At 45.2% G+C, this 24,598-nt stretch overlaps 1 protein-coding gene across 1 annotated transcript in view; it reads left to right on the top strand.

Annotated features, from left to right (window-relative positions):
- The window catches only part of Sorl1 (sortilin related receptor 1), a 161,632-nt gene that overhangs the window by 20,829 nt on the left and 116,205 nt on the right, over positions 1 to 24,598 (top strand). Inside the window, exons 3-6 of the mRNA XM_023721085.1 lie at positions 3,932 to 4,057; positions 12,189 to 12,350; positions 14,334 to 14,401; positions 18,937 to 19,117. Of these exons, the coding sequence (XP_023576853.1) occupies positions 3,932 to 4,057; positions 12,189 to 12,350; positions 14,334 to 14,401; positions 18,937 to 19,117 (537 nt within the window). The remainder of the gene's footprint in view (positions 1 to 3,931; positions 4,058 to 12,188; positions 12,351 to 14,333; positions 14,402 to 18,936; positions 19,118 to 24,598) is intronic.

The following is a 24,598-nucleotide window of genomic DNA, read 5'->3' as shown; positions in this document are numbered from 1 at the left end:
TCAGATCCACCCAGACTGTTTGAATTAGAACCTGCTCTTGGCCAGTGCCCTGCTGGGTGGTAATCTGTACGCACATTAAAATCTGAGAAGCAGTACTGTACAAGACTGGGAAAAGCACCAGAGGTGGAGGTGTTTTCTGTACATTTTAGTCCCCCTGTTATTATTATTATTATTATTATTATTATTGTTGTCTAGCTTTAAAGTACAAGGAAAAGAGTTTTAATCTATGTACTTCAGAAGACCATCTTTGTAGGAACAAAAATGATGTCACTAGCAACCATGGGTGACTTACTAATTCCTCCCACATTAAATTTTATTCTACAAGAAACACAGTGTCATATTGAGGTCAGAGAGGACTAATTACTGCAGAACGCTGTGGCTGGAAGAAAACTAAAAGCCCCGGAAGAGGGAGTATGGGGTGTCGGCTCTGGTTTACCTGGAGATGGCTGTGGACAATGAGTCAGCAGAATCTTGCTGCTGAACACAAAGACAGCCTGAGCCAGAACTCACATTTGCTGGTGCAGTGCGGGGTCTGCAAAGCCATCAGCCCACTGAAGTTTAGCTCAGTGCAGTCAAGGCCTTCTGTGTGCTATTCTATGTAGAGACAAATAGATAACTGGTACCATCCTTCAGCCTGGTGTTTGCCCTGTGGTGCTCTGTTCTATGTCTGTCAAATAGGAATTAGAATTGTGGGGCTGGGATGATAGTTCAGCTGTCTAAGTGTCTGCCTGGCAAGTGCAAGGACCCAGGGTTGATCCCTGGTACCATGTTCCGTGTGCCAGCCCTGGAACCCTGGATATGTCATGCTGGCCACTGAAACCACAGGTGGTGATGCATGCCTATAATCCCAATGCTGCGGAGGCTGAGACAGGAGGATCACTATGAGTCTGAGCTGCATAGTGAGACCCTGTACCAAATAAATAAAGAAATAAAATTAAGAAAAAGAAATTAAAATTGTGAGGCTAACATAAAAATACCATGCTGGAATTGTTCGACCTGGAGCAGGCAAATCAGATTGGTGAGCAGCTGTGCCTGCTTTCAGGTATGGGATGGACCCTTATGCAATACTCTGCACTGACTTCCCTAGAATTGGCGATCAACCCAGGGGCACTCAACCCCGAGCTACATCCTCAGCCTTTACAGGATTTTGCTAAGTTGCCTAGGCTGGCCTCAAACTTGCAACCCTCCTATCTCTGCCTGTTAAGTAGGTAGGATTATAAAAGCACTTGATCATGCTCAGCCTATGCCTACTCTTAACCTCTAATAAGACCCTAGAAATAGGTTTTGCTTGCTGGTGCCAGGGGAATAAGAAAGAGCTATTTGATAGTGAGAATGGTTTCACCTCCAGGAGTAGTGGCTGAGAATCCAGGAAAGGCTTCATACTTTGCTGAGCAGGCCTTTTCTTCCTTGCTGGTCGGAGATTCTTCCAGGGCTGGGACTGCCATTTGGTGTATGGTGGAATGAAAGTACAAAGAAGAGTACATTCTCCAAGAAGGTGATTCTAGACTGGAAGATGACTAGGTTGGAATTGTAAATAGTAACATAATTTTTTTTTAATCTACTAAGAATAAAACCCTAGGTTAGTCATCCTAATAGTCTTAGCTTTTGTTTTCTCTTATATGGAAATCATGATAGTCAACTATCTGTATCTGTGGGCTCTACATTTATGATTCAGTCAACTGGAAACTGAAAATGGTAGGAAAACAGTTGCATCTGTACTGAACCTGCATACACCTTCCTTGTATGGCAGCTACTTCCATAGCAACTATATTGTCTTAGGTAGTATGAGTACCCTAGGGATGATTGAGACACACAGAAGATGTGGGTAGGTGATAGGCAAATAGTAGTCTATTTCATATAAGGCACTTGACTATCCACAGATTTTAGTATCCATAGAGTCCTAGAATCAAGTCCCCTGTGGATAAGGAAGGACAACCACATTCTCAGTCACCCTCTGATTCATTCGGTTTACATTTTGTTTATTTAACACATTCATTTGATTGCTCTTTGGTTTGTAGTCATACTTATTCTTTGTTGACTACTTGTTATGTTTCAAATGCCCTGAAGATAAAACTAACTTGTGGGATTTTTAGAGAGAAAGAGAGAAATGATAACACGAAGAGTATTGGATACTGGAAAATGCTATCTGAAGTGAACGTAGCACAGTTGTGTCTTTCAAGAACTAAGTGAGAGTGGGTTATCAAGTTAGGAGATTTTGAAGCCAGGAAGCCAGCAGGGGCCTTAGTTCTCTATTGGAGAAGCTGTTAGTTTGCTACACACAACTTCTGATTTTACCTGGGACTTGGTGTTCATTCTTGGCCTGGGAAATTGAGCGAGAAAGTCCCACTTTGTCTTTTTACTCACCCAGATTATCCATGAGCTCTCAACCTGCTGTATTACTGAAGTTGCCTTTGTAGCAGCCCCATACTGTGTATTTGGTTGTTGGGAACATGGGCTGTGTGTTCCTAGTAGTTCCTTCCCTGGTGACCCACAAAAAGGAAGAGCCTCTCTGTCTTAGCTGCTTCTACCTTTGACTTCTATTAAATGTTAGTGACCCTCATGAGCTGTCAGGTTCCTGTATACAGCCCTGCTGTGTTTCATAGTTTATGGGTGGGGTGTGTCAGCAAACATTAGATGTTTACATTCTCATCTGTCCATGTCTTTCATTCGTCTTTATTTTTGTTCTTCCAGTGCCCAGCATAGTTCTTGGCCCTTGTGAAGCCCCCCAGGCATGCTTGCTGTGGAAACAAATGGGAAAGTTTGGCCATATGCATTCTGGGATTTGCACCATAGTTCTCATTCTCCTTGGGATTCACCTGATGTTTTTCCTTAGTGAGTCCATCTGTAATCATTGGAAAAATGACTAAGTTCTTGTTTTCACTGTTACCAGATTTGTTTTCTTAGACGCTTGGTTATGCCAGGACTTCATAGTAGTCAAGCCTAGGTCTGTTTTATCTGCCAGCTTCTGTGCTACCCTCCTTGAAAGCCTGCAGTCTGTGTCTGAATCCCAACCCACTGCTTGCTTTCCTCATCAGGACTGTGCTGAGTACCTAATCTCCCAAGCCCTTGTTGCCTTCTTTGTGGAACAGTTTTAACAATTGTATCTGCCATAGCATCGTGGAAGTTCCCTGAGCTCATTCCCTGGAAGAAGTTAATGTCATTTCTGGGTGTAGTAAGCACTCAATGAATGATGATTGTTCTTTGTTTTATCACTGTGGTCACTGCATTGTGAGAAACCAGGAAGCACTGGAGAGGTACATTGTGTGAGACTGGACATGGATCCTGCCCCTCTATCATCCTCCTTGCTGCAGAATCAAAAAACTAGTGCAGAAAGGGATCCCGGTACTGAGATTTTTCTTAGTGTTTGTTAGGGATGGAACTCAGGGCCTCGGACATGCTAGGTAAGGCCTCTAGTGCGAGCCGCACCTCTGTGCATGTTTAATTACTTAGGACTGTTTCATCTCTTGGAGGCCAATCAGGGTTTTCTTTTTCTGAGCATTGGATGCTTTAAGAAGAGACTTTCCAGCAGATGGATGGAGAATTGGATTGCCATGCTGGATTCATTTCCACAGATGGCAGAACAAATTTCCGACCTTTGGCTCTTCAGAGGTGCCCATTCTCTCTGCCTCTGGATGTAATTTGTTCAACACTTAACCTGGCCCTTAATGGGGATGTTATCATTGTTTCTGTGTTTGTCCCGTGCTGCAGAGACTCAGCCTCAGAAAGAAGGCCAACACACTACAGGCAGAGGTGGCTGCAGCCCTTCTGTGCTTTCTGCCTCCCACAAGCTTGGGGATAGATACAGAGGTATTCTGCTTTCCTTTGTGGGCTGTTCAATAACATCAGTGATTCATGTTGTCAGGGACAGCAGGGTAGGTCTTTCTGCCTGATTCCTCAACCAATTTTTTTCCTTTTCTCCTCTCTGTTCCAGGTGTACGTGTCCTATGACTATGGGAAGTCATTCAATAGGATTTCAGAGAAGTTGAACTTCGGCGTAGGAAATACCAGTGAAGCTGTGATCGCTCAGTTCTACCACAGTCCTGCGGACAACAAGCGGGTAAGCAAGCTGCTGATCAGACAGTATGGACTTCCCAGGACTGCATATTGGGAAATTCGCTGTACTGGTTTTTTTTTTTTTTTGTATTTGTAGGGAAGGGTCTACAGGGTGTTCAGAATCTCACTACTAGATGGGACTCATAGTGATCTGCCTGTTTACAGCCTTCCAAGAGCTGGGATTATAGGCACGCTCCACCACGCCCTGTCTCAGTTGTTGTTTCAGGGTGGGACTGGCATGGCAGGTGCAGGGATCAAACCCTGACTCCTGCACCTGCTTTTAGGTGCTTTAATCCACTGAGCTATTTGGCTGGCCCTTCATTGTTCTGTTTTTTAAAATAAATTAATTAATTAATTAATTTGGTACAGGGCCTCACTACACAGCTTGGGCTCATAATGGTCCATCTCAGCCTCCCCAGCACTGGGATTATAGGCATGCACCACCATGCTCAGTTTCGGTGGGCACAGCATGCCTGGGATCCCAGGGCTGGCATAGCATGTGGTACTAGGGATTGAACCCAGGTCCTTGCACTTGCCAGGCAGGTGCTTAGACCACTGAGCTACCTCCCCAGCCCAAGATTGTTGTTCTGAATGGGTGCTGTTCATGAAAGGAATACACATAGTCTTTGCAGCATGACTGGCAGCCCTCAAGTGTGTTCCTGCCAACCTGGCCTGGGGGATTGTGACCGTAGTTCTCAGGGTGGATCTCTGTAGTCAGGCAGACAAGTACTGATCAGGTAAGATTTCCAGGCACACAATAGTAGGTGAAACCACAGAAAAATCTGCCAACCAGTGAATTGCCTAACTCACTTATTGCAAAAATGTTTCCCAGTTATTCTGGGACTCACATGGCAGTGTAATCCACAGTTTCCAAGGGCGGCTGCCGAACTCTTAGAGAGTTGGCATCGCGGGCTGGGTGTGTGTGCGTGGATGTGTGCAGACATGAGTGTGTTTGTGTGTTGCTCTTTCCCTTCTCTGAACCTATATGAATACAGATAAAAGAAAAACCAAGGCAAACGATATGGCTGTGCCTCCTGCTTTGTTTTTCCAGGTGGCATGCTGGAGGCTTTGCTTCTTGGGTCAGAACTCCCAGGGAGTTGGACTCATGGAGGCCTTGACACTGGGCCTCAAGGAAGATGGAGAGGCCGAGGGCAGGAACCTGGCAGCCTGCAAGGCTTTCCTGCTGGTCTGGTAGCTTTTAGCTCTGAAAATTGTGTTTGATTGCTTTCTACCCCTCTTATGGTGCCTGGCTTCGATTTGGGCCAATGCCTTCTTCCAGGGAAAGAACCTTTGTAGAAACACTTGTTAGTAGGAGAAGCTTTCTAACATAAGGGGAGCTGCTACTTGCTTATCCAGAAGGGGCTCAATGAAGGAGACCCACATGGCCCTTCTTCCAGAGCCCCACTTCTGGCTTCTCAGGTTGCCTGTGGTCTCCCAGCAGGGGCTGCATTAAAAAATATTTAGCAACTGGTGTGGCTGAGGCCTTGACCAATCAGAACAGACATATCTGGAGGGAGCTTCCTCCAGGAGGCCCCCTGGTGGACCAGGCATTAATCTTTTAGTTGCTAAATTGGCAGGAGGTTCTGGGGTAGGGGCCTTCCTGTAAAGCTTTAGGAAAAGCCACTCTGGGCTTTCCCCAGTGATAGCTATTTATTAACTGGTACAGAACAATTAACAAAATAAGAACCAGAATAGTCATTACTGGTATATACTGGTTACACATCAATCCTGCCTAATGATCTGAGAGTGAAGCTGCAGTTAGGCACCAACCCCTCTCTCTTACCTAACTGCTGGGTAAGTGAGCGAATTCCCCTGAGAGGAAAGGAAAGAGAAAGCAGTGGGCGGGATTGGCTCAGTGGGGCACATGGTTTGAGGGCTCCTCACCTCCTGACCTCTCCCTGGGCCTGTCAGACTTGATCCTGCCGGCTCTACCAGTGGCCTGGTTCCCCTGCTCACTCTCCTCTGGATTCCTGAAAAGGGAGGAGCTCCCCCCAGGGCTTGACTGATGGTTGTGCCACCCTGCCTGGCAATAAGCAAGTGACACTTGGACTGCTCTCCTTGCCACGCCATCTTTAATCTTCATTATGACTCTTAAATTCCTACGTTAGCTCTCTAATCATGGCAGTAGCCATACCTTGAAGCTGCCCTGTGTAGTGCTCCGGCTCTCCCTTTTCAGCTCCATCTGGCCCCTCCCACCGTCAGGGCACAGATGCCTACAAGTGGCTTATATCTTCCTTCCTGATAGCTGCGGATTGTGGCGAGCAACCACATGCTCTCAGTCTGAAGAGTCGAGGGCAGGAAGGATGTTGCTCGGGACCCCAGAGGGTTTGGTGCAGGCAGAGAACAGGAGGCTTGGGGTATTAGGTATGCACAGGGATCAATAGGGGCTGTGGCCTTGGGGACACAGGGAAGAAGAATGCTGGGATGATTGCAACAGAAGAGTTCAGGTGTCGCATGGCGAGATGGGACTGCACAGGCCACACAAGTGCAGCTTGAGGGCTGCCTGCCATGCAGAGTGATGCATTTTGTGTGTGGGTGTGTTGGCTGCACTTTACAGTTGGAGGATATGGGTAGTTAGGAGAACAGTGTCATGGTTTGTGTCTAGGTGTCCCCCCAAAGCCTCATGCAGTCATGGGTCGGCTTCTAGAGTTTGTGATTCATTTATGATCCAATGCTGGGATTATGGGTGTGAGTGCTAATCCCACCTTGGGTGAGTAATCTGCCTCACAGTGTGAGGAGGGGAGAGAGGCTTGCTAGAAGCTGCAGCCACTGCCCCTCCCTTTGTTCTTTGTTGTTTTCTGCCGCCATGCACAGTTGCCTTTTGCCGTGTGCCACTCTGCCTTGGAACCAGCTGAGTATGGGCTGAAACTCCCACTAACTGAGAGCTAAATAAACCTTTCCTTCCTTAATTTTGGGTGTCAGATAACTGAAAAGTAACTGAGGCAAACAATGAAGCTATCTTCTTAGAGAACCCCATACAGCTGGGCCTGTGGCCTGGAGCAGGTCGAGGAGGGAAGCAGACTTTGTTTGAACCTTTCTAGCTCCCTGGAGAAACCTGTTACCCTCCTGAGACATCTCAGGAAGGAAGTGATGATTCTTATTATGCTGATTGCATTTGTGACTTGTACCTTCGTCCTTTGAAAGGCAGATTGCCTCACCAGACCTACCACTTCCGGATAAACACAGGGCTGGTGCCTCCCTATTGATAGCAGGGCTGGTAGAGCCCCAGCAGTCAGCGCTTGAAACTAACCTCGGCAGCTGCTCTGGAGGGTTAAAATGTCAGGGCAGAGGGGCAGCATCCGCGAGGAAGGCTGAGGGGAAGCTGCGCCTGTGGAAGGGAGAGGAGGAGGAGGCAGCTCCAGTCTGCGGCTTTGGCTTTTGATGGCCGTGGAGTGGTTGCTGGGCACGTGAGTGTCCAGGTTTATTTTCATGTGGCCCGCAGTCTCACTTCCTCTTCTTGGTCCCCAAGTGCCGCTTCAGCCACCTGGCTGTTCCACCACCCTTGGCAGGCCCTGAGAGGTTCTGGCAGTGCCTGACAGGTTCTGGCCTCTTTGAAAAGAACCACTGAAGTGAAGTGAGACTTCACGGTCTCAGCCTTAGCGGAAGTGAGACCTGAGCCTGCCGTTTCCTTGGCAGAGGTTGGTCTTAGGTACAGCTGTAAATAGTTCTGTTTTCCTTTCTCCCTCATTGCCTGCTCCACCTTTTCTCCCTCTCACTATACTCTTTGGTTCCTGCACTCAAAATTGGAGGCTGTCAGTTATGCTGGTTGATAACATATGGATTTATCCCGCAGCTCAGTTCATTACCTCTGCAGTAGTGTAGTGTGTGCATTTTCAGAGGAAAGAATGAGGCTCCTCTGGAATATTAAGTGCTGGTAAACAGGGCTGGAGAAGTGGGAGGAGGTGAAGATGCTCCTGGGATCACAGTTTATGAAGCATCTGCAGGGCTCAGTGTTGGCAGACCGTGCAGTTGGCAGTCAGTGAGCTTGACAGCCAGGCTTAACAGCAGGGTGGGAAAACCTGTGCTTTCCTACCATGTGCTTGTGTGATGCCTCATGTAATGGCAAGGTGCGCCATGTGACCCTGACGGGTGGATCCTGTTGCTAGGTAGAGCTTTTAAGAGCAGTTGGAGCAAAGGAGTACAGCCTTGATGGGGTGCTTTGGATTAGGACTAGAGCTACCAGGATGGACGCCAACTGTCAGGAGGTGGAGAAGAGTTGGTGGGTACCATCTAGCTTAGGAAGACATGGGCTTCCTTAGAGCGCCTGCATGTAGTTTCTGTGCAGGAGATGGCTTCTCAGGGACAGGGGGTTTGCGCTGAGCTGCTCTACAGTGGCTACCCAGCCCCTATTTGCCATGGAGAGAGTTCAGTTTTACCTTGAGGACTGGGAAGCCACGGAAGAATCTTTGAGCAGGAATGTAACTTGTGTCTTTTAGGAAAGCGTGTCTCCTGGAAATAGGCTCAATGGGTTGGAAGGGAAAGAGTAGAGAGGCATGGGAAGGCAGTCAGTGGGCGAAGGAGCTCCTCAGTTGCTTACCCCAACCTCCCACACTGATGTATTTCCCACTTTGCTGGCCCTAGAAGAATGCAAGATGAATCCAAAGAGTGCCTGATTCTTATTTGCTCCCTCTCTAGCAGGAACAAAGGCCCTACTAATGGCCCTGGGAATAAGAAGGAAGACTCAGATTTTAAAAGAGGTAATAGGAGAATGACTGATAGGTGGATAGCTGCTTGAGAATGAAAACTAAAGGGATGGAATGTAGTCAAAATCCAGCCCTGACTGTGAGTCAAGAGCATGCTTGGAACTTGGGCATGGGGCCGGAGACCTGCATTTTGGTGGGAAAGTGTTGAAGAATTCAGCTTAAAATCCAGTGAAATATCCTCACCCATGCAAGGGGAGATGGCTGAGAAGGTAACAAAGGTAATGAAGGTAGAATCTCAGTAAAAATTCAGATTTAATCTGTAGCTATGAAAGTTGTATTAAACCATTTTCTATCGCTATAATAACATACCCAAGGCTGAGTACTTTATAAAGAAGACAGGTATTATTTGGCTCATGGTTTCAGAGGCTGAACATCTTAGATGGGTCCCATCACCTTGGCCTCTGAGGCAGGCTCCCTTGGCTGCATGCAGTCGTGATGGATGGCCTCATGGGGAAACGTGAGGGGAAGCACAGGAAGCCAGAGAGTGGGGAGGAAGGGACAACAGTTGCCCTTCTGAGAGTAGCGCCCTGAAAGAGCCAGTTACTCTGCATGTGGCCCCACCTATGAAGTGTTCCACCGCCTCCTCAACATTGTCACACCGAGGACCGAGCTTCCAATTTATGAGCTTGTGCGGAACAAAGACCATCCAAACAATGGTTTGCAGGCATGCAGTGATTGCTCTTGAGACAGCAGGTGCAGCCGTGTGGAAGGATAAGCCGGGTCGGTAAAGGCTGGGGAGACATGGGATTCGAGGGCAGAGGCTGAGGCAGGTAGAGGAACCCGTGAGGAAGAATCGAGGTCTGAGATGGCTGGTGTGCAGTGGGGAGCGGGACCAGAGGAGCCCTGCAGCAGACGCAGCCAGAGAAAGCTCCTGGGAAAACGTCATGGTGGGTTAGGAGAGGAAGCACGCAAATGAGCTAAACAGTGCCTGTGCGACCTCTGGATTAAGTTCAGGAAATGCTGCCTTTGGGTTAGGGGAAGAAGGCACGCACTGTGGGCCTCTCGGAGAGGGGCTCTGCCCTGGCTAGATATGGGTGTCAGTGCTGCCTGCTCTGGGATCATCTTGCCAGCTATGCACACTTTCTGTGTTCTCATTATTAAAGGAGAGTGTAGCAGCACTACCCAGAGAGTTGCTGCTGTGAGTTCTGACTGGACTGAATGAGGTAATGCATACAAAGCCTGGGGCTTGGGACATAGTGACTGTGTTCCCCCCAAATTTCATGTACCATCGTAAAACATAATTGTAGTGAACCAGTCTACACTGGCCCTGTCCAGGCACCACTGATGGGGAATTGGCCCACTCATCATTCCCTACCCAAGCACTACTTGCAGGACCATGGTCTTGCTAGTTTGTCACCCTGGCTTGGGGTGAGTGAAGATGGAAGATAGACATCGAGTCAGTTTAACACGGGGGCAGCAGAAGGCTGTTGCCTCTAGTAGGCAGAGGAGCCCTAAGCATTTGGCTTATCTTGTTTTCAGTCACTCAAACATGGGTACAAGCAATTAAAGTAGCACAACATTTATCTGCCTGGCATGTCCATTAGTATGTGGCCAGCTAAACAGCCTGATCTCAACTGTGTTGACTTTTCTCTAGAACCTTCCGCATGCCATCATCCCCGGGTGTTGCCAAGTGAATGCAACCTGCTGCCTTTCTCCCTTGTGCTCAGACGAGGCCAACCAGGCCACAGTTCTCTGTAACTGTCTCCCACTGAAAATGAGTTCTATGATTAGGTGCATAATTTTTTTTTTCTTGATTCACGAATGAAAGATTGCAGCAAGCCATGAAATGGATTTCTGGAGAAATCATTCTTTTTGAACTGAGAATCTATTCTGCTCCCCAGTAATCAAAATGATTTGAGAGTGAAAAAGAGACTATTTCTAGGGAATACTTTCATGATAAAAATTATGATGATTCTCCAAGGATCATAACTGTTTTTGTTACATTGCATTTGCTTAGAATAGATTTTGTTTTCAAAATATTTACTTTTTTTTTGGTTGGATTTCATTAAGCTTCTACAGTGTGGAGATTTACGGTAAATGCTAGAGAAGAAACAAGAGAAAGGATGCACAAAATGGGCCCTGGGAAGTTTCAGATCTGGATTTGGGGCAAGTGGAGGGGAAGAAGCAGCAGATGAAAGTGTTTGACTCAGTGAATGTGGAGTCAGAGCCAGAGTTTGATCTGGGTCAGGTGTTGTCAATTAGAGCAGTGGCCTTGGGGTGATTCGCTTAGATTGCTTGGCTTCTAGACTATGACTGACTGGTTGTGGAGCTAAGCACTGTTGCCCTCGTTTCTGATTCATAGCCTCATCCCCTGGGCCACCCTGGTTCTTCTGGGAACAGGCCTGGCCCTAGGTCTCTCCTGCGGACTTAAGACCTCCAAGCATCTATGTTTCCCCATCATTTCCTCGGGCCTTGAAGGCTCTCAGCAGACCCACTTGATAGTTTGATTCCCCTCCTTTTGACCACACCTAAGCAGCCCTAGATATGGAGTGTTCCTTCCCTGTAGAAGTCTTGCCTGCTCTTCAGTGTCCATCTCTTTTGTACAGTCATTTCTGGTATATCAAGCTGGATAAGTTCTCATAAGCCTCTGCCTGTGCATTCTCATCTAACATTGAATTGCAGCTAGCTGTGGACCTGCCTGTCCTCCACGTCAGGTGGCTAGCTGCTAAGGGAAAGGATCCTGGCTCTTCATGGTGACATCTCCCATGTTTGGCCCCTTGTGGGCCTGCAGGACCCACCTGTTAATTTGAACAGTCTTGATCCTGTCCCTAGAGAACTCTTGAGGGAGCCGCTATCTTGCCAAACTTGTTGTAAGTCACTGGGCCACACAGAAGCAAAATTCGGCAAGGCCTCTTCTCCCCAGAGCTGCTTCCTACTGTGCCTCAGAGCATAGCTGCCAGCTCCGTTGGTCCCCAGAGTTGCCTGGTCACCTGGCATAGTAGAGTAGCTTATCTCTTCGCCAGGTGTGATTATAACAATTTTTTCAGAGAGGCATTGTTGTAGCTGCTCAGAGGACACAAGGAGAGACAACAGTCTTGACTGGTTTCAGGCCATCTGAAGACCAGGGTATCTCTGTCCCAGCTGCCAGGAGCTTCACTCTGATTGTGACTACGTGACCTGCCAGAGGATGAGAGTGGCCAAGTCGGTTGAAAGGACAAACAGACTTGACCAGCTTCATTGCCTGATTCGCCAGGCTCAGTCAGTGGCTGTCACCTGCACCCTGGCGCTCCTGGGCTGTCACTGTACCCTTTCCCTCACTGAGCCTGGTCGGTATGGCCAGCATGTTTGTGTTGCTGAGAGATGCGGGAAAGCCATCATGGAAGCCTCGTAAGGCCTGGCACCCCACTTCCCACATACGTGTGCTTTAACTTAGGGGAGTGTGGGGTGGTTCTGGCCAAGCACTGCGCTGAGCTTGACTGTTTTCTCTTGCAGTACATCTTTGCGGATGCTTATGCCCAGTACCTCTGGATCACATTTGACTTTTGCAATACCATTCATGGCTTCCCCATCCCATTCCGGGCTGCTGATCTCCTCCTCCACAGTAAAGCGTCCAACCTTCTTCTGGGCTTTGACAGATCTCATCCTAACAAGCAGGTAAGAGAGCTTCTGAAGCCCTGTCGGGTGCAGCTCCTGCGACTCCGCTGTGCTGGGTGCACTGAGTGTCCTTACCTCCTGCCTCCTGCCTTCCTGCTCTCAGGCTTAGTCTTTGTAGCTACTAGTTCACTTACCACAGCTAAAGAAGAGAATATCCTCCTGGTCCTGTGTGTCTGTGTCCCAGCCGGCACGCAGTACCTAGCGGTTGGCAGGCCCTCGAGTTGAACACCAGGCCTTCCCCAGGCAGAGGCATCTTTGTTAGCTACTAAGCCACATCAAAGGCTCAAAGGCCTTGGGGTTTAATCAGAGAGCCATGTGGAGAACTCTAGTCTGGAGCTCTTCTGTGACCTCTTGTTTTTAAACATTTTTTTTTAATGGTACTAGTATGGAACCCAGGGCCTGAGGTATGTAGGCAAGTGCTCTACTATTGAGCTACCCTTTAGCCCTTCCCTTACACATTTTTGCCTGCCATTTCCTTGAAGTTACCATTAGCTCTGATATTTGTCCTTGGCATGAGTGTAGATGCCTGAGTGTACAACAGAAATGCATTTATTATTCTTCTTGACCAGGTACAAAGGAACCTTGATAAGTGAAAAGAGATCCTGAGGAAGATTTATATCTCAGAGTCAAAACTTGCTATATCAAGAGCCTTGGATGGACATAAACCTAGGAAGCCAGTAGACCTTGTGTGATTGGATTAGTAGTGAATCCTGAATGTTTTTGTTGAGAAGAGCATTGGAACATTTCTTTTGCTTTGTAGATCTGTTTACCTTTGCTTGCCTTAGGGAGTATCCTAAACTTATATGTACTGGGTCAGCAGAGGTTGATTATTGTTATTTTTGGTCTCCTGCTTCTTAATACATGTTTACTAGGGCCTGCAGAGCCCTGGGGTCTCATCTGTTGAGGTTGAGGGACTTTGGCAAAGACTAGCAAGTTAATTACTCATGGCCAAGTCTGCACAGTTTATTCCCTTTGGTATTCTGTACTTAGCCAGGGTCCTTAGTGTCCTGTGTAGACAGCTTTAATGACCAAGGCTCATTATGGTTTTTATTTTTGTCTTGGTGCCAGGAATTAAGTCCAGGGGCTCGTGTATGTGAGGCAAGGGCTTTACCACCACCCTGTATCCTTGCCCATCATTTTTATTCTTCTTCGTTATTTATTATTGTGGTGAAATACCTATGAAGTAAAATTTACTGTCTCAACCATTTTTAAATGTGCAGTTCAGTGGTTTAAGTCCATTCATCCCATGGTGCGGCACTACTACCACCCATCTCCAAAACTTCTTTCATCTTGGAGAACTAAAACGCTATGCTCATTAAGTACTTACCTCCTATTCTACTTTCCTTCAGACCCTGTTAACTACCATTCAACATTCTGTCTATAATTTTCACTACTGTAGCTACATCAAGTGGAATCATACATAATTGGTCTTTTTGCAAGTGGCTTGTTTAACTTGGGATGATGCCTTCAGGGTTCATGTGCCCAGTAGCATGTGTCAGTGTGTCCCTCTTTGAGGCTGAATGACATTGTATGTAGAGATTGCATTTTGCTTATTCATTTACCCTGTGATGGGCGCTTTGACTGCTTCCACAATTTGGGTATTGTGCATAATTCTGCTGCTCATTACAAATTTTTAAGGATGCTATTTCCCAGTTACTCAAGAGTAACCCTCAGGTAGTGGGGTTACTATTGAGAGAAATATCATTTCTGATAATACCTAAGTGGAGGGTAAGCTGGTCATTTTTCCTTCTGGTTTCAGCTGAAAGCCTTGTGACTAAAGCAAAATGCAAAGGTACAGCTCTGTCGTGCCATGCATGATCCTGTTGGCTGTGGAATGCCTGAGCTGGCTTTGGCCATCTGAGTGCCTGTCTTCACAGACAGTGTGGGGACAGGATCTCAGTAGGTGTTGGACGGACGGTGCTACCTTTCAGATTGTACACAGTTCTCGCATCATGCCCCCTTCTTATTGTTTGGTCTTTGCAGCTATGGAAGTCTGATGATTTTGGCCAGACCTGGATCATGATTCAGGAGCACGTGAAGTCCTTTTCTTGGTAAGTTGTGTTGTCTAGGAAATCTTGACTTACATAAGCCCCTCTCTCCAGTTTTAGCTCTTTTGTGGTGGATAGGTCTTTAGTCTAAGCCTGAAATATGTAGCATTTGCTGAGAAAATAAATTTTCCAGAGCAAAGATTTATAAGTAGAACTCTTGCATTTTTTTCCTCTGTCAGGGAACCCAGGGGTATCTTGGCTTTTGTATGTTATAAAGTTATTAAAGACCTTTATATCTAGAGCATCATAATGGGGGATTCTCTACATAAAACTAAAGCATTTGTTCATTCATAGCATTTTTTCAGTGTCTTCTCTTAAGTATAAAATCTCCAAGATACCTTAGGGTGTAAGAAGTTGAATAATTTATGGATATAGCTCTTAAGGAAAATGCAGTTTAGAGACAGGAAAAGAGTGTTCAAAACACACTCTGTGCAGCAAGCACAGCATTAACTGACTAGATGAGAGGCCAGAGGAGGGGCTCTGTCCTCCTCCCACTCCCACCCTGTCTTATTTCTTTATTTCTTATTTCTGTATATTTTGTTCTTTTGTTCTACATGTAACTGGGAAGTGTTTTTCTTTGTGTGTCTGGCTTATTTCCTTAGCATAATATCTTCTAGGTCTATCCATGTTGTTGCAAATGGCTCCTCCTTTTTAAAGGTTGAATAATAGTTCATGAAATCTATACACCATGCTTTCTTTTCCCATTTGGGTGCTGATAGGCTTACGAGTTGTTTTCATATCTTGCCCAGTGTGAATAATGCCACAGTGACCATGGGCAGGCAGACGTCTGTAGAAGGGGTGGTTTTATTTCTTCTAGGGCATATATCCAGAAGACAGATACTTGTTCAATTTGTAATTTTTTTTGATTCTCCTTACTGTCTCCCATGACTGCACACCAGTCTGCATTTCCATAGGGTGCTCGAGCTCTCTCCTCTTCATGTCTTCTCCGCGCTCTACTCTTTCTTGTCTTTTTTTTTTTTTTTCATACCAGGGATTGAACTTAGGACCTTATGCTTGCCAGGCAGGCACTTATGCAGCTGAACCATCTCCCCAGCCCCTGTCTCTTGTCTTTTTGGTAGTAGCTATTGCAGTGTGAGTGAGGTGATATCTCAAGTAGTTTGATTAACATTACTAAGGCTCCTACTCGAAACTGCAACTATTACCCTTTTATTTATGTGTACTGTGTGTTCTGTTCTTTGTACAGTTCTTTATTACATTTGAATATACATTTATTATGCACATTAATTGACTTTCTTCAGTAAGTGAGAGCCCTCCAAGGGCGTGGGTTTGTGTTGTTTTTGTATGCATTTATCTCTAGCGAAACTGCAACTTTGGTGAGCATTGCCACATTTTTCATGGAAAGTATCAAGTTTGCACTTAATCATGTCCCCTTTCTCCAAAGCTATTAGGTAAGGAATAGTATCTCCTTGTAGCTTTAATTAGCACTTTTCTCCTAGTGAATGATTTTAAGCATCTTTTCTCCTGCTTAAGGGTCATTTTCTGTTACATACCTGTTCATGTTCTTTTCCCTTTTTTAAATCTGATTTTTCAGTCTTTGTATTATTGATTTCCAGGAGCTCTTTATATATTTGAGATTAGCTCTTTAGCTATGAAACAGGCTATGTGTGTACGTTTGTCAGATTTTCATCTGTCTTTTGACTTTTACATGTAGCATTAGTCCATATTAAATGCAGTGACCCCACAAGAGGTAGGTACCGTCTGTGTTTCCTTTATCACTGTGTTTAAAGTTGAATGAATCCAGCTGCTATTACTTCTTTAGTAACTAAAGATGTTAAAATGCAGGAAGTAAAGGGAGGAGCCCTGCAGCATCTTCTAACACCCAGGGACATCCTACGTAACAGAGGGTGGATGTTTTGGGAGCCAAACAAAATTATAAGCATAGCGTCATCTTAGGACAACTTCCATCAAGGAATACTATTAGAAATTTCTTTTGCTTTATTTGACTTTATTTTGTTTTGTTTTTGTGGAACCAGGGATTGAACTGAGGCCCTTGCACTTGCCAGGGAAGCGCTTATTCCACTGAGCCATCTCCCTGGCCCCTTTATTTGACTTTTTTAGAAGGACAGGTTGATCTTCTATGAGTTTACAGAACTATATGTTAAGCTGGCAAACCAGCAGGACTGCTATGTACAGGCAATTCAAGTTTAGGAATTTGTTTATTTTATCTTCTGAACACACAGCATGTGTCATAGAAGAAGGGATGGCTCTTTCATATTGAGCAGTTATATGTCTTTCATTGGGATTTCAGGTTATTTAGGTGTTTCTCCTCTAGATTTCCCCATTGTAGATGAAAGTATAATCCGGTCTGTCTGAGAGCAATAATCGATGTTTGTTCAACCAGTAATTTGTGTTGTCCAGAGCTGGAGATTGGCAAGACAAGGCAGCAGCAGCAGACAGGACACTGTGGGGGAGGGACTCAAGGATGCCCGACACAGCATCCCTGGGGCTTGGAGGTGAGGAGTTGAGCACCCATGATTGCACTCACAGGAAGAACAAGGATCAGAACTTCCCAATCGAGGGCAGAGAGAAGGGAAAGGAAGCCTGTTCTGGGCCCTAGGTGGTCAGAAGGCAAGGGAGGTGATGGCACAGAGGAATTTGTGTGTGGAGCAGCTCACAGACCTAGAAGGCCCCGGTGTGGGTCACGGAGGAGATGGGGATGGAAGTCACAATTCTCTCTGTCTCTGTGATGACTCCCTCTTTTGACTTAGAAGGAATAATAAGAGATGCATTGCTCTCAAAATATCTCAAGAAAGGTTCCTTCCTCTCTGCCTCTTAAAAAATACCCAGAAGCCTCATTTGAATTTGCATATCCTCTAGGCTAAAGGAAGTACTTTAATCAGTACTTCTAATTGTGGAAAAGAAGGGAACATGCCACCACTCACCCACACAGCGATCATCTGATGATGGAGAATAGATTTCTCCCATATCAGGGCCCAGGCTGTTGCTGTCTTCGCTGCCCCGTGCAGACTCCAGATGGGAGGGCAAAAGTTCCTCTGTTATAAAGAGCCTTCTCTTTCTATTTCTTACCTTCCTTCCTTCTGCTCTCCTTTCCTTTTTCAATTTGGGCTTGAACACACTCTTGACAGTCTCACAGTGTGCCTTATCTTGGAAGGAGTTTGAAATTATCACCTGCATTATTCGGAGCATTGTCGTATATGTTGGATTTGGTATAGGGCATGGCAGAAGCGAGGCCTCTTTTTCTCCCCCAGACATCCCTCTGCATGCTCACTGTAAGTCTTTTTTCCTGACTACCCAGTTATTTTCCCCATATGCTGATGGGTTTGCCCAACCTGGGTGTTCTGACGTCAGCAAACCTGGGCAAGGGGCTGGCGAGATAGCTCAGCATTCTAAAGCACCTGCGTAGGCAAGCTTAGGCAGGTGCAGGGGACTGTGGTATGATTCCCCAGTACCACATGCCACACCATCCCTGCCCTCAGGGTGGGCTGAGCCGGCCAAAAACAACAACAACAACAACAACAACAACAACAACACAACCCTGGGCAAATCTGTCATCCTTCTAGCTGCTGGCTGGGCCTTTTAGGGCTCAGAGTTTTTTTGCCAAGCTAGGGTGACCCATATCATTCATTCTACATTTGCATTTTGGATTAGCATCTGTAATTATAGTCCATGCGTTCAGTACAAGAGCATTGCTTCAAACAAATACATGCAAAAAAACACCACTATATAAAATAATTATACCTCTTCCAAATTCACCCAACCTGAGTGGTTTTATGTTACTGTGAAAATTAAAATTCACAAAATGCCTGAAGTGAACAGTGCGCAGATGCTTCGCTGGTGTTGGGGGAGGCAAGGGGGCACTGAGGGTTGGCTGCTGGCTGGTGAGGACTCCATCTTGACCTCAGAGGAGAGGAAAATTTAGGTGAGAGTATCAGCATGCTCAGAGGCATCTCCACCCCTCAGAGCCGTGTTGTTTTTGCAAAAACTCAGAGGGAGAAATGTGCCCTTCCTTTCTGAGGGACATAAAGGACACCAGAGTATGAGAAAGTTTGTGAAGCGACCTCATGGAGCAAAATGCACTGACAGCTGACTCCAGATGTCGCGGATCTATCGCGTTCACCAGGGACTGATAGGCAGGATCTGTGGGATGGCTACCTCAGATGTTCCTTACGTGGCTTCTCCTAGTGCTGTACTTCTGCGGATGGAGTAGAAAATGTTCCTTCATTCTGCTGAAGTTCATGGCTTGAGGCTAGAAACTTGCCGATGGCTGGAGGAGTCTATAGTTTCTTTATTCAGAAACATTCTACCTTGTGCTTTTTCTGCTTTTTATTTTTCTTAAGCAGGGCCAGAGCTTGCTTTGAGCTAATGCCAGGATGCTTTCCAAACCCCAGTAGCAACACAGAATGCTGTGAGTGGGGCAGTTCCTCTTCTGTGCTGAGCCCAGGAGCAGCCAAAGGGTTATGTATAAGGCATGGAGAATATCATTGGTAGCTTGCACCATGGCGGCTGTGCTTCGGATGTTTAACTGTGGAAATGATTATACTTTTCTGTTATTCCAGGGGAATTGATCCCTATGACAAACCGAACACCATCTATATTGAACGACATGAGCCCTCTGGCTATTCCACAGTTTTCAGAAGTACAGACTTCTTCCAATCCCGGGAAAACCAGGAAGTCATCCTCGAAGAAGTGAGAGACTTTCAGCTTCGGGACAAGTACATGTTTGCTACAAAGGTGGTGGTAAGTAGAACACGGGAGAGAATGCACTCAACTGCTTGAGAATCTCCTTTGTGAGGCTTGGCATCATCTTGTGGCCAATAAGTGAGTTCACATAGCAGAACGCGATTCACTGGATTCTAGGCATGAGTGAGCATTTCCAAAGAGCTTGGAAGGTGCTAGAGTTTGGAGGAGTAGAGATGCCCTGGACAAACACTTAGAGTATCTCCTGGTACCCAGGCCTCCTGGACAGCACAGAAACAGGTTGGGGTATAGCCCACTAGTAGAGTTTTTGCATAGCATAGCATGGGGCTGTGGATTCTATTCCCAGCACTAAAAATCAAACAAATAAACAAACACTAGAGAAGACAGTTGGTGCTCAGTGGTATTTTTTGTTTTTTGTTTTTTTAAATCCTACTGGCTGATTTTCTTTTAATTTATACCATTTCTTTGAGATTTTTGGACACATTAACTTACATGGCTAATAGGATGTGCAGTCATTGGCTAGTGTGAGTTAATGCTCTAAGAAAAGCAGTAATTAAGCTTCCAGCTGTCAGTAAGTAGCTTACCTCTCAGCCTTTGGGAAAATCTTCCCCTTGGCTTGATGTGTTGCAGCCAGATGCTGCAGGGCTTTGCTCACTTAAAACCAGAGTTGATTATTTAACAGGAGTTGCTGTGCAGCTGTATTGAGTTCAGTCCTTATTACCCTGGTAGAAAGGAAGGAAGAAAGGTTCTACAAAGAGCTTATTGGGTCTGTGTTCTTGGGGCTGCAGGTGATGGCTATTTCCTCAACTTAGGCATTGCTAAAGACCACTGGTAACCTTAGGGGTTGAAATGAGATGCAATGCTTTCCTCCTGATGCTGCAATGACAGGTTTGTGACACTGCTCTTAGGTTTTCCTTTATTTCTATCTTTGGTAGCAGGCTAGGGGAAAGTACCATGGATCAGCCATCTTGGTAGGATGCTAGGGTCAGAAGAGGACCTCTCCAGCAGGGAAAGCATTGAAGAAGGTCAGAATGAGAAGAGATGGGTGGCCAGAGGCAAGAGGCATTCCCTATTATGTCTCTTGTGTAATCTTTTAAAGCCATTAGACTGCAGCACTGTTTCTTCTCAGGTGTTTGCCCTGACTTTCAGATATTGGCTCATCCCTGTCTCACCTGGCTGTCTTTGTCTTACACACATACCTGTATACATGCTCGTACCCACATGCCTGCATACTCACAGAGCAGCTTGAGAACACAAGCATGCTTGAATTGTCTTGGGCAGGCTGGAGTGAAGAGAATACACAGGTGGGAATCAAGCCCCAAGCACTGGCGTCTCATCACCTTGCGTTGGATAATCTTGAGTTTCACTGTCGCTTTAACACCTCGTGTCTGGTTCTCCATGGTCTCAGGCCTTTTCTGCTTGAGTTTCTTGGCCTAGAGTTAGTCTATGGATTGTATTTCTCAATTCTAAAACATAGCAACTGAACTCCTGGTTCACCCTCCTTTCTGGCCTTAGTTGGGGCCAGGTAGATAGATGTCTGCTGCACACTTTGCTTACCGCATTATTCCTAGACCTCACACTCATGGGTTTAAGTTACCTCTCTGTTGGAGACGTCTGTGTCCTCCATTCCAATCTAACAGCTGTTTAGAGTCCTGCAGTGAGTTTTTATTACTTCTTTATTGCTGATAAGATGAGGGGACATGTCTGGTTTGATCTTTGCTGATACAGTACCCAAGGTCTTACATAATACCCAGCACAGCAGATGTGCAGTGAAGTAGAATGCATGCCACTTAAAAAAAATCTTACTTAAAAAGCGTATACTGGTAGACTTGTTTTCTAATTTGGTGAGGGAATATCACATTACTGATACATTATAGTCAGTCAACTGTCATCTCTCTATATGTCAACTGTATCTGTTCTTGTTAGAGAAGCTGGAGTTATGTTTTGGCTTCTCTCTCCTGCACATGGACAGGCTTCCAAGTTCCAAGATCAGGGGCTCCAAACTTGATGTGGTAGACCACCAACTGAACGTGCTTGCCAGTGGACTTAGGAGCATCTGCAGCAGCGTTATGCAGGGATCGCTGTTACAAATGCAGGCTGCAGGGCCCAGATGCACTTTTCCTCTGAGCAGCCTTAGGGTGCCTTAGGGGAACCAGCAAGTTTGGAAAACTGCTCTGGTGGATTTGCCCAACAGTCTGGATACAGCCAGCAGAACACTTCTCAGAGGATGACCTGATGAGAGAAGAAATGCGACTGGCAGTGGTGGTAAAGCAGTGCTTTTCTTCTTTTTATTATATTACACTACTGAACCACACACAGATAAACAGAATGGGCCTTGATCAGTTAACCCTTCCAGCAGGAGTGTTGAAGCCTCCAAGCATGGCTGTTGATCTGATCTACTTAGCTTTACAGCTGCCCAGGGTTGGGGAATTTCGGCTAGCTTCAATGTTAGTTGGATTCAAATCAAATTTAGAAAATCAAGGAACCAATGTGAAAACCGCAGGCCATTGGTTTTAGGTGTTTCACTCTTTTGCTTCCTTCCAGTGCTACAAATGATTTTAATCTTTTGCAAATTACTTTTTCAGTTCATGTGAAGTCAGCCAACAGGGCTTTAGACCAGAGTGGGTACCTGGGTCTTTATAACTTTATGGTGCTCTGTTAGACTGACTCTGACTTTACATGTGCATTGCATTTGATATCCTTGAGTTTTCTTATCTCAAATTTAATTTTCAATCCTTGCTTTTTGACATGAAATTGTCTTACTTGTCTTAATAGACGATAGCAAAATGGCAGGGCTGTTAAAGTAGCAATGAGGTTGCTCCATCACCTATTGATGTACCTATGCTATACTACTGTTAATTTTTTTTTTTCTGGCAAATAACATTGGCCCAGAAGTTTAAGCTTGGTGTGGGTTAGCTGCTCCCTTCAACCTCACTATCAGATAGTGGTTCAAGCCAGGCTCAGGCATTTCTTGCACAAATGTGTATCAGTAAACAAGAACATGATCTGCAGGCTTGCTGAAGTCCCTTCGGTGTCCTTCCAGAGGACGTTAACCCCCCACACACACTGCACGATACAGACCGAGTTCTAGAATAAGCACAGCCAAGCACTGGGCCATTTCCCTGCTTTTGCTTGTGTATGATTTCTGGCTGCTTTCCTACCATAGTAGGAGAACTGAAGAGCTACAAAGAGGCGGCGTAGCCACTACACATAAAATGTCCACTCTGTACCCTTATAAAGTTTGCTGACCCCTGTTGTCTGTTACCCTTTCAGCTGCTGTCAGATAAGCAGAACTGCAAGGTTTTGACAAACCTGAGGCATGATACTTAGCAGTTCATGTAACGGGCCTTCCTAAGTGGTTACACACTGCTCATTGCAGCGTGGAGTCTTTAGAATTGGAAGGCCATCACTATCTCTTGAATGCCACTGGCCTCCTTGGTGGGAGCCCATTTGTACTTCATGATTCTGACTGATCAGCCACTAATTTCACTACTGAAAACCCATTTTTTAACCTCTTCATTATGCTAATTTAAAGTCTGTAATGTTACTCAGAGATAGTGGAAAGGCTCAGTAATTGCCTCAGGGTTGTAGGCTTCTAGGTGAGACTTTGGTGGCCATAACAGACCAAAACAAAACTATTGACAAATTATTTTCATTATATTACTAAATGTATGCAAATAGAAAACCAGGAATAAGCATCTAATGCTTATAGCTTTCAAGTCCAGCAATAAAGCCCAAACATTTACAAATTAAAATTATAGTATCCTTTGAATTAATATTAATACTAGTACATTAGCACTTAGTTTATGCATAATTTATATAATCATAAAAATTCACGTTTTTTGTGGTAGTGAAGAGCACCACAAAAGAATACCACTCTTTTTCAGAGAGTGCCTAGATCTTTTCCAAATTTATTTTGAGACAGGATCTTGCTAAACTGCCCTGGTTGGGCTCAAACTTGGGAATATCTAGCTTCAGCCTCCCAGAGTGATGGATTTACAGGTGTGTACCAGCCTAGCTATCTTTATAAAAATTTGTCCTTGTTAAGATCATATACCTCTGGGGCTTTTAGTAGATTCACAAGGCCATACAGTGGTCAGTATTACTTCCTAATTCCTTTTTTTAAATTTTTTTTAGTACTTCCTAATTCTAAGTATTTTCAGCACCCCTTTATGAAACTCCACATCCTTTGGTATTCCTTTTCTTCTTCTAGCCATGGTAACCACTAATGTATTTCTGTTTACTCATTTTATATAAAGGGAACCATATATGCATGGACCTTTATGACTTTGAAAAACAATATAATGCTTTCTGTTTTCATCCAGGCTGCAGCATATATCAATATATCAATACTTCAATTTTTTTTTTTTTTGAGACAGTCTTGCTACGTAAGACTGATTTGTCACCCACTCTGGGCTTGACTTCACAGTTCCTCTGCTTCCGGTACACAGTGCTAGGATTATGGGTGTGTACCACTGTGCTTGCATCAATACTTTTGAATGACTGAATAGTATTTTCTTGTAAGGATGACACTACCCATTAGTTGGTGGTCATTCAGATGGTTTCTACTCTTTGGCTATTCTGAGTAGTGCTGCTACGAACTTTTAGGTGCAGTGTGCAGTTTGGATGGGGGGAGGCATTGTTTTAGTTTTTTATTAGGCATTGTCTCAGTTACTCTTCTCTCGTTGCTGGGACAAACACCTGACACCCAAAGTGAAGGAAAGAGAGGTTTATTTAGCTCGCAGTCACTGGAGGTTTCAGTCTATACTCAGCTAGCTCCAAGGCAGACTGGCACATGGCAGAGAGCAGCAGTTCATAGCGGCAGAAGACAACAAGACAGCAAGAGCACAAGGGAGGAGTAACAGCAACCATGGCTACAGAGAGGAAGTCTGTCTCTTGCCTCTCTTGTGTTACATTCAGGCTATCTACCTCAGGCTGGTTATAGCATTCACAGCCATAATTCCAGCAGTACTCCAGCCTTAATCCCAGCAATACTCAGACCCATACTCCTATCCTTTGATCATTAATTATTCAAGCTGTAGAATGCACTTCAGTGATTGCATGAAGCTTTAGGGGGACAAATACACTCAAACCACAACAGGCATCACTTAGAATTGGAGTTTCTGGACCATATGGTAATTCTATGTTTCACTTCATGAGACACTAACAAAATTATTTTCTAGAGTGACCATACCCATTTGTGTTCGCATTACCAATGTATTAAGTTTGCATTTTTTAAAATATCTATCCAACATTTATTTCTGTCTTTTGATTATAACTATCCTTGTGAGAAGTGGTTTCGATTTGTAATTCCTTATGGCTAATGACATTGAACATCTTTCCTTGTGCCTGTTGACCATTTATTTCTCCTCCTTAAACACATGTACATTCAAATCCTTTGTCTATTTTTGGGTTTTTTTAATATATTAATTTTATTGAGAAAGAAATAGCCATGAGATAGTTTCAAAACTGGTTAATAGGACCGTTACAATGATTAATACATTGCATATTGTTGTCCTC

Source organism: Octodon degus, unplaced genomic scaffold (genome assembly GCF_000260255.1).
Source record: "Octodon degus isolate 3935 unplaced genomic scaffold, OctDeg1.0 scaffold00080, whole genome shotgun sequence".
NCBI classification, from domain to species: domain Eukaryota; kingdom Metazoa; phylum Chordata; class Mammalia; order Rodentia; family Octodontidae; genus Octodon; species Octodon degus.
Note: the sequence above shows the minus strand (reverse complement) of the source record. Positions and strands in the feature narration are given on the sequence as shown.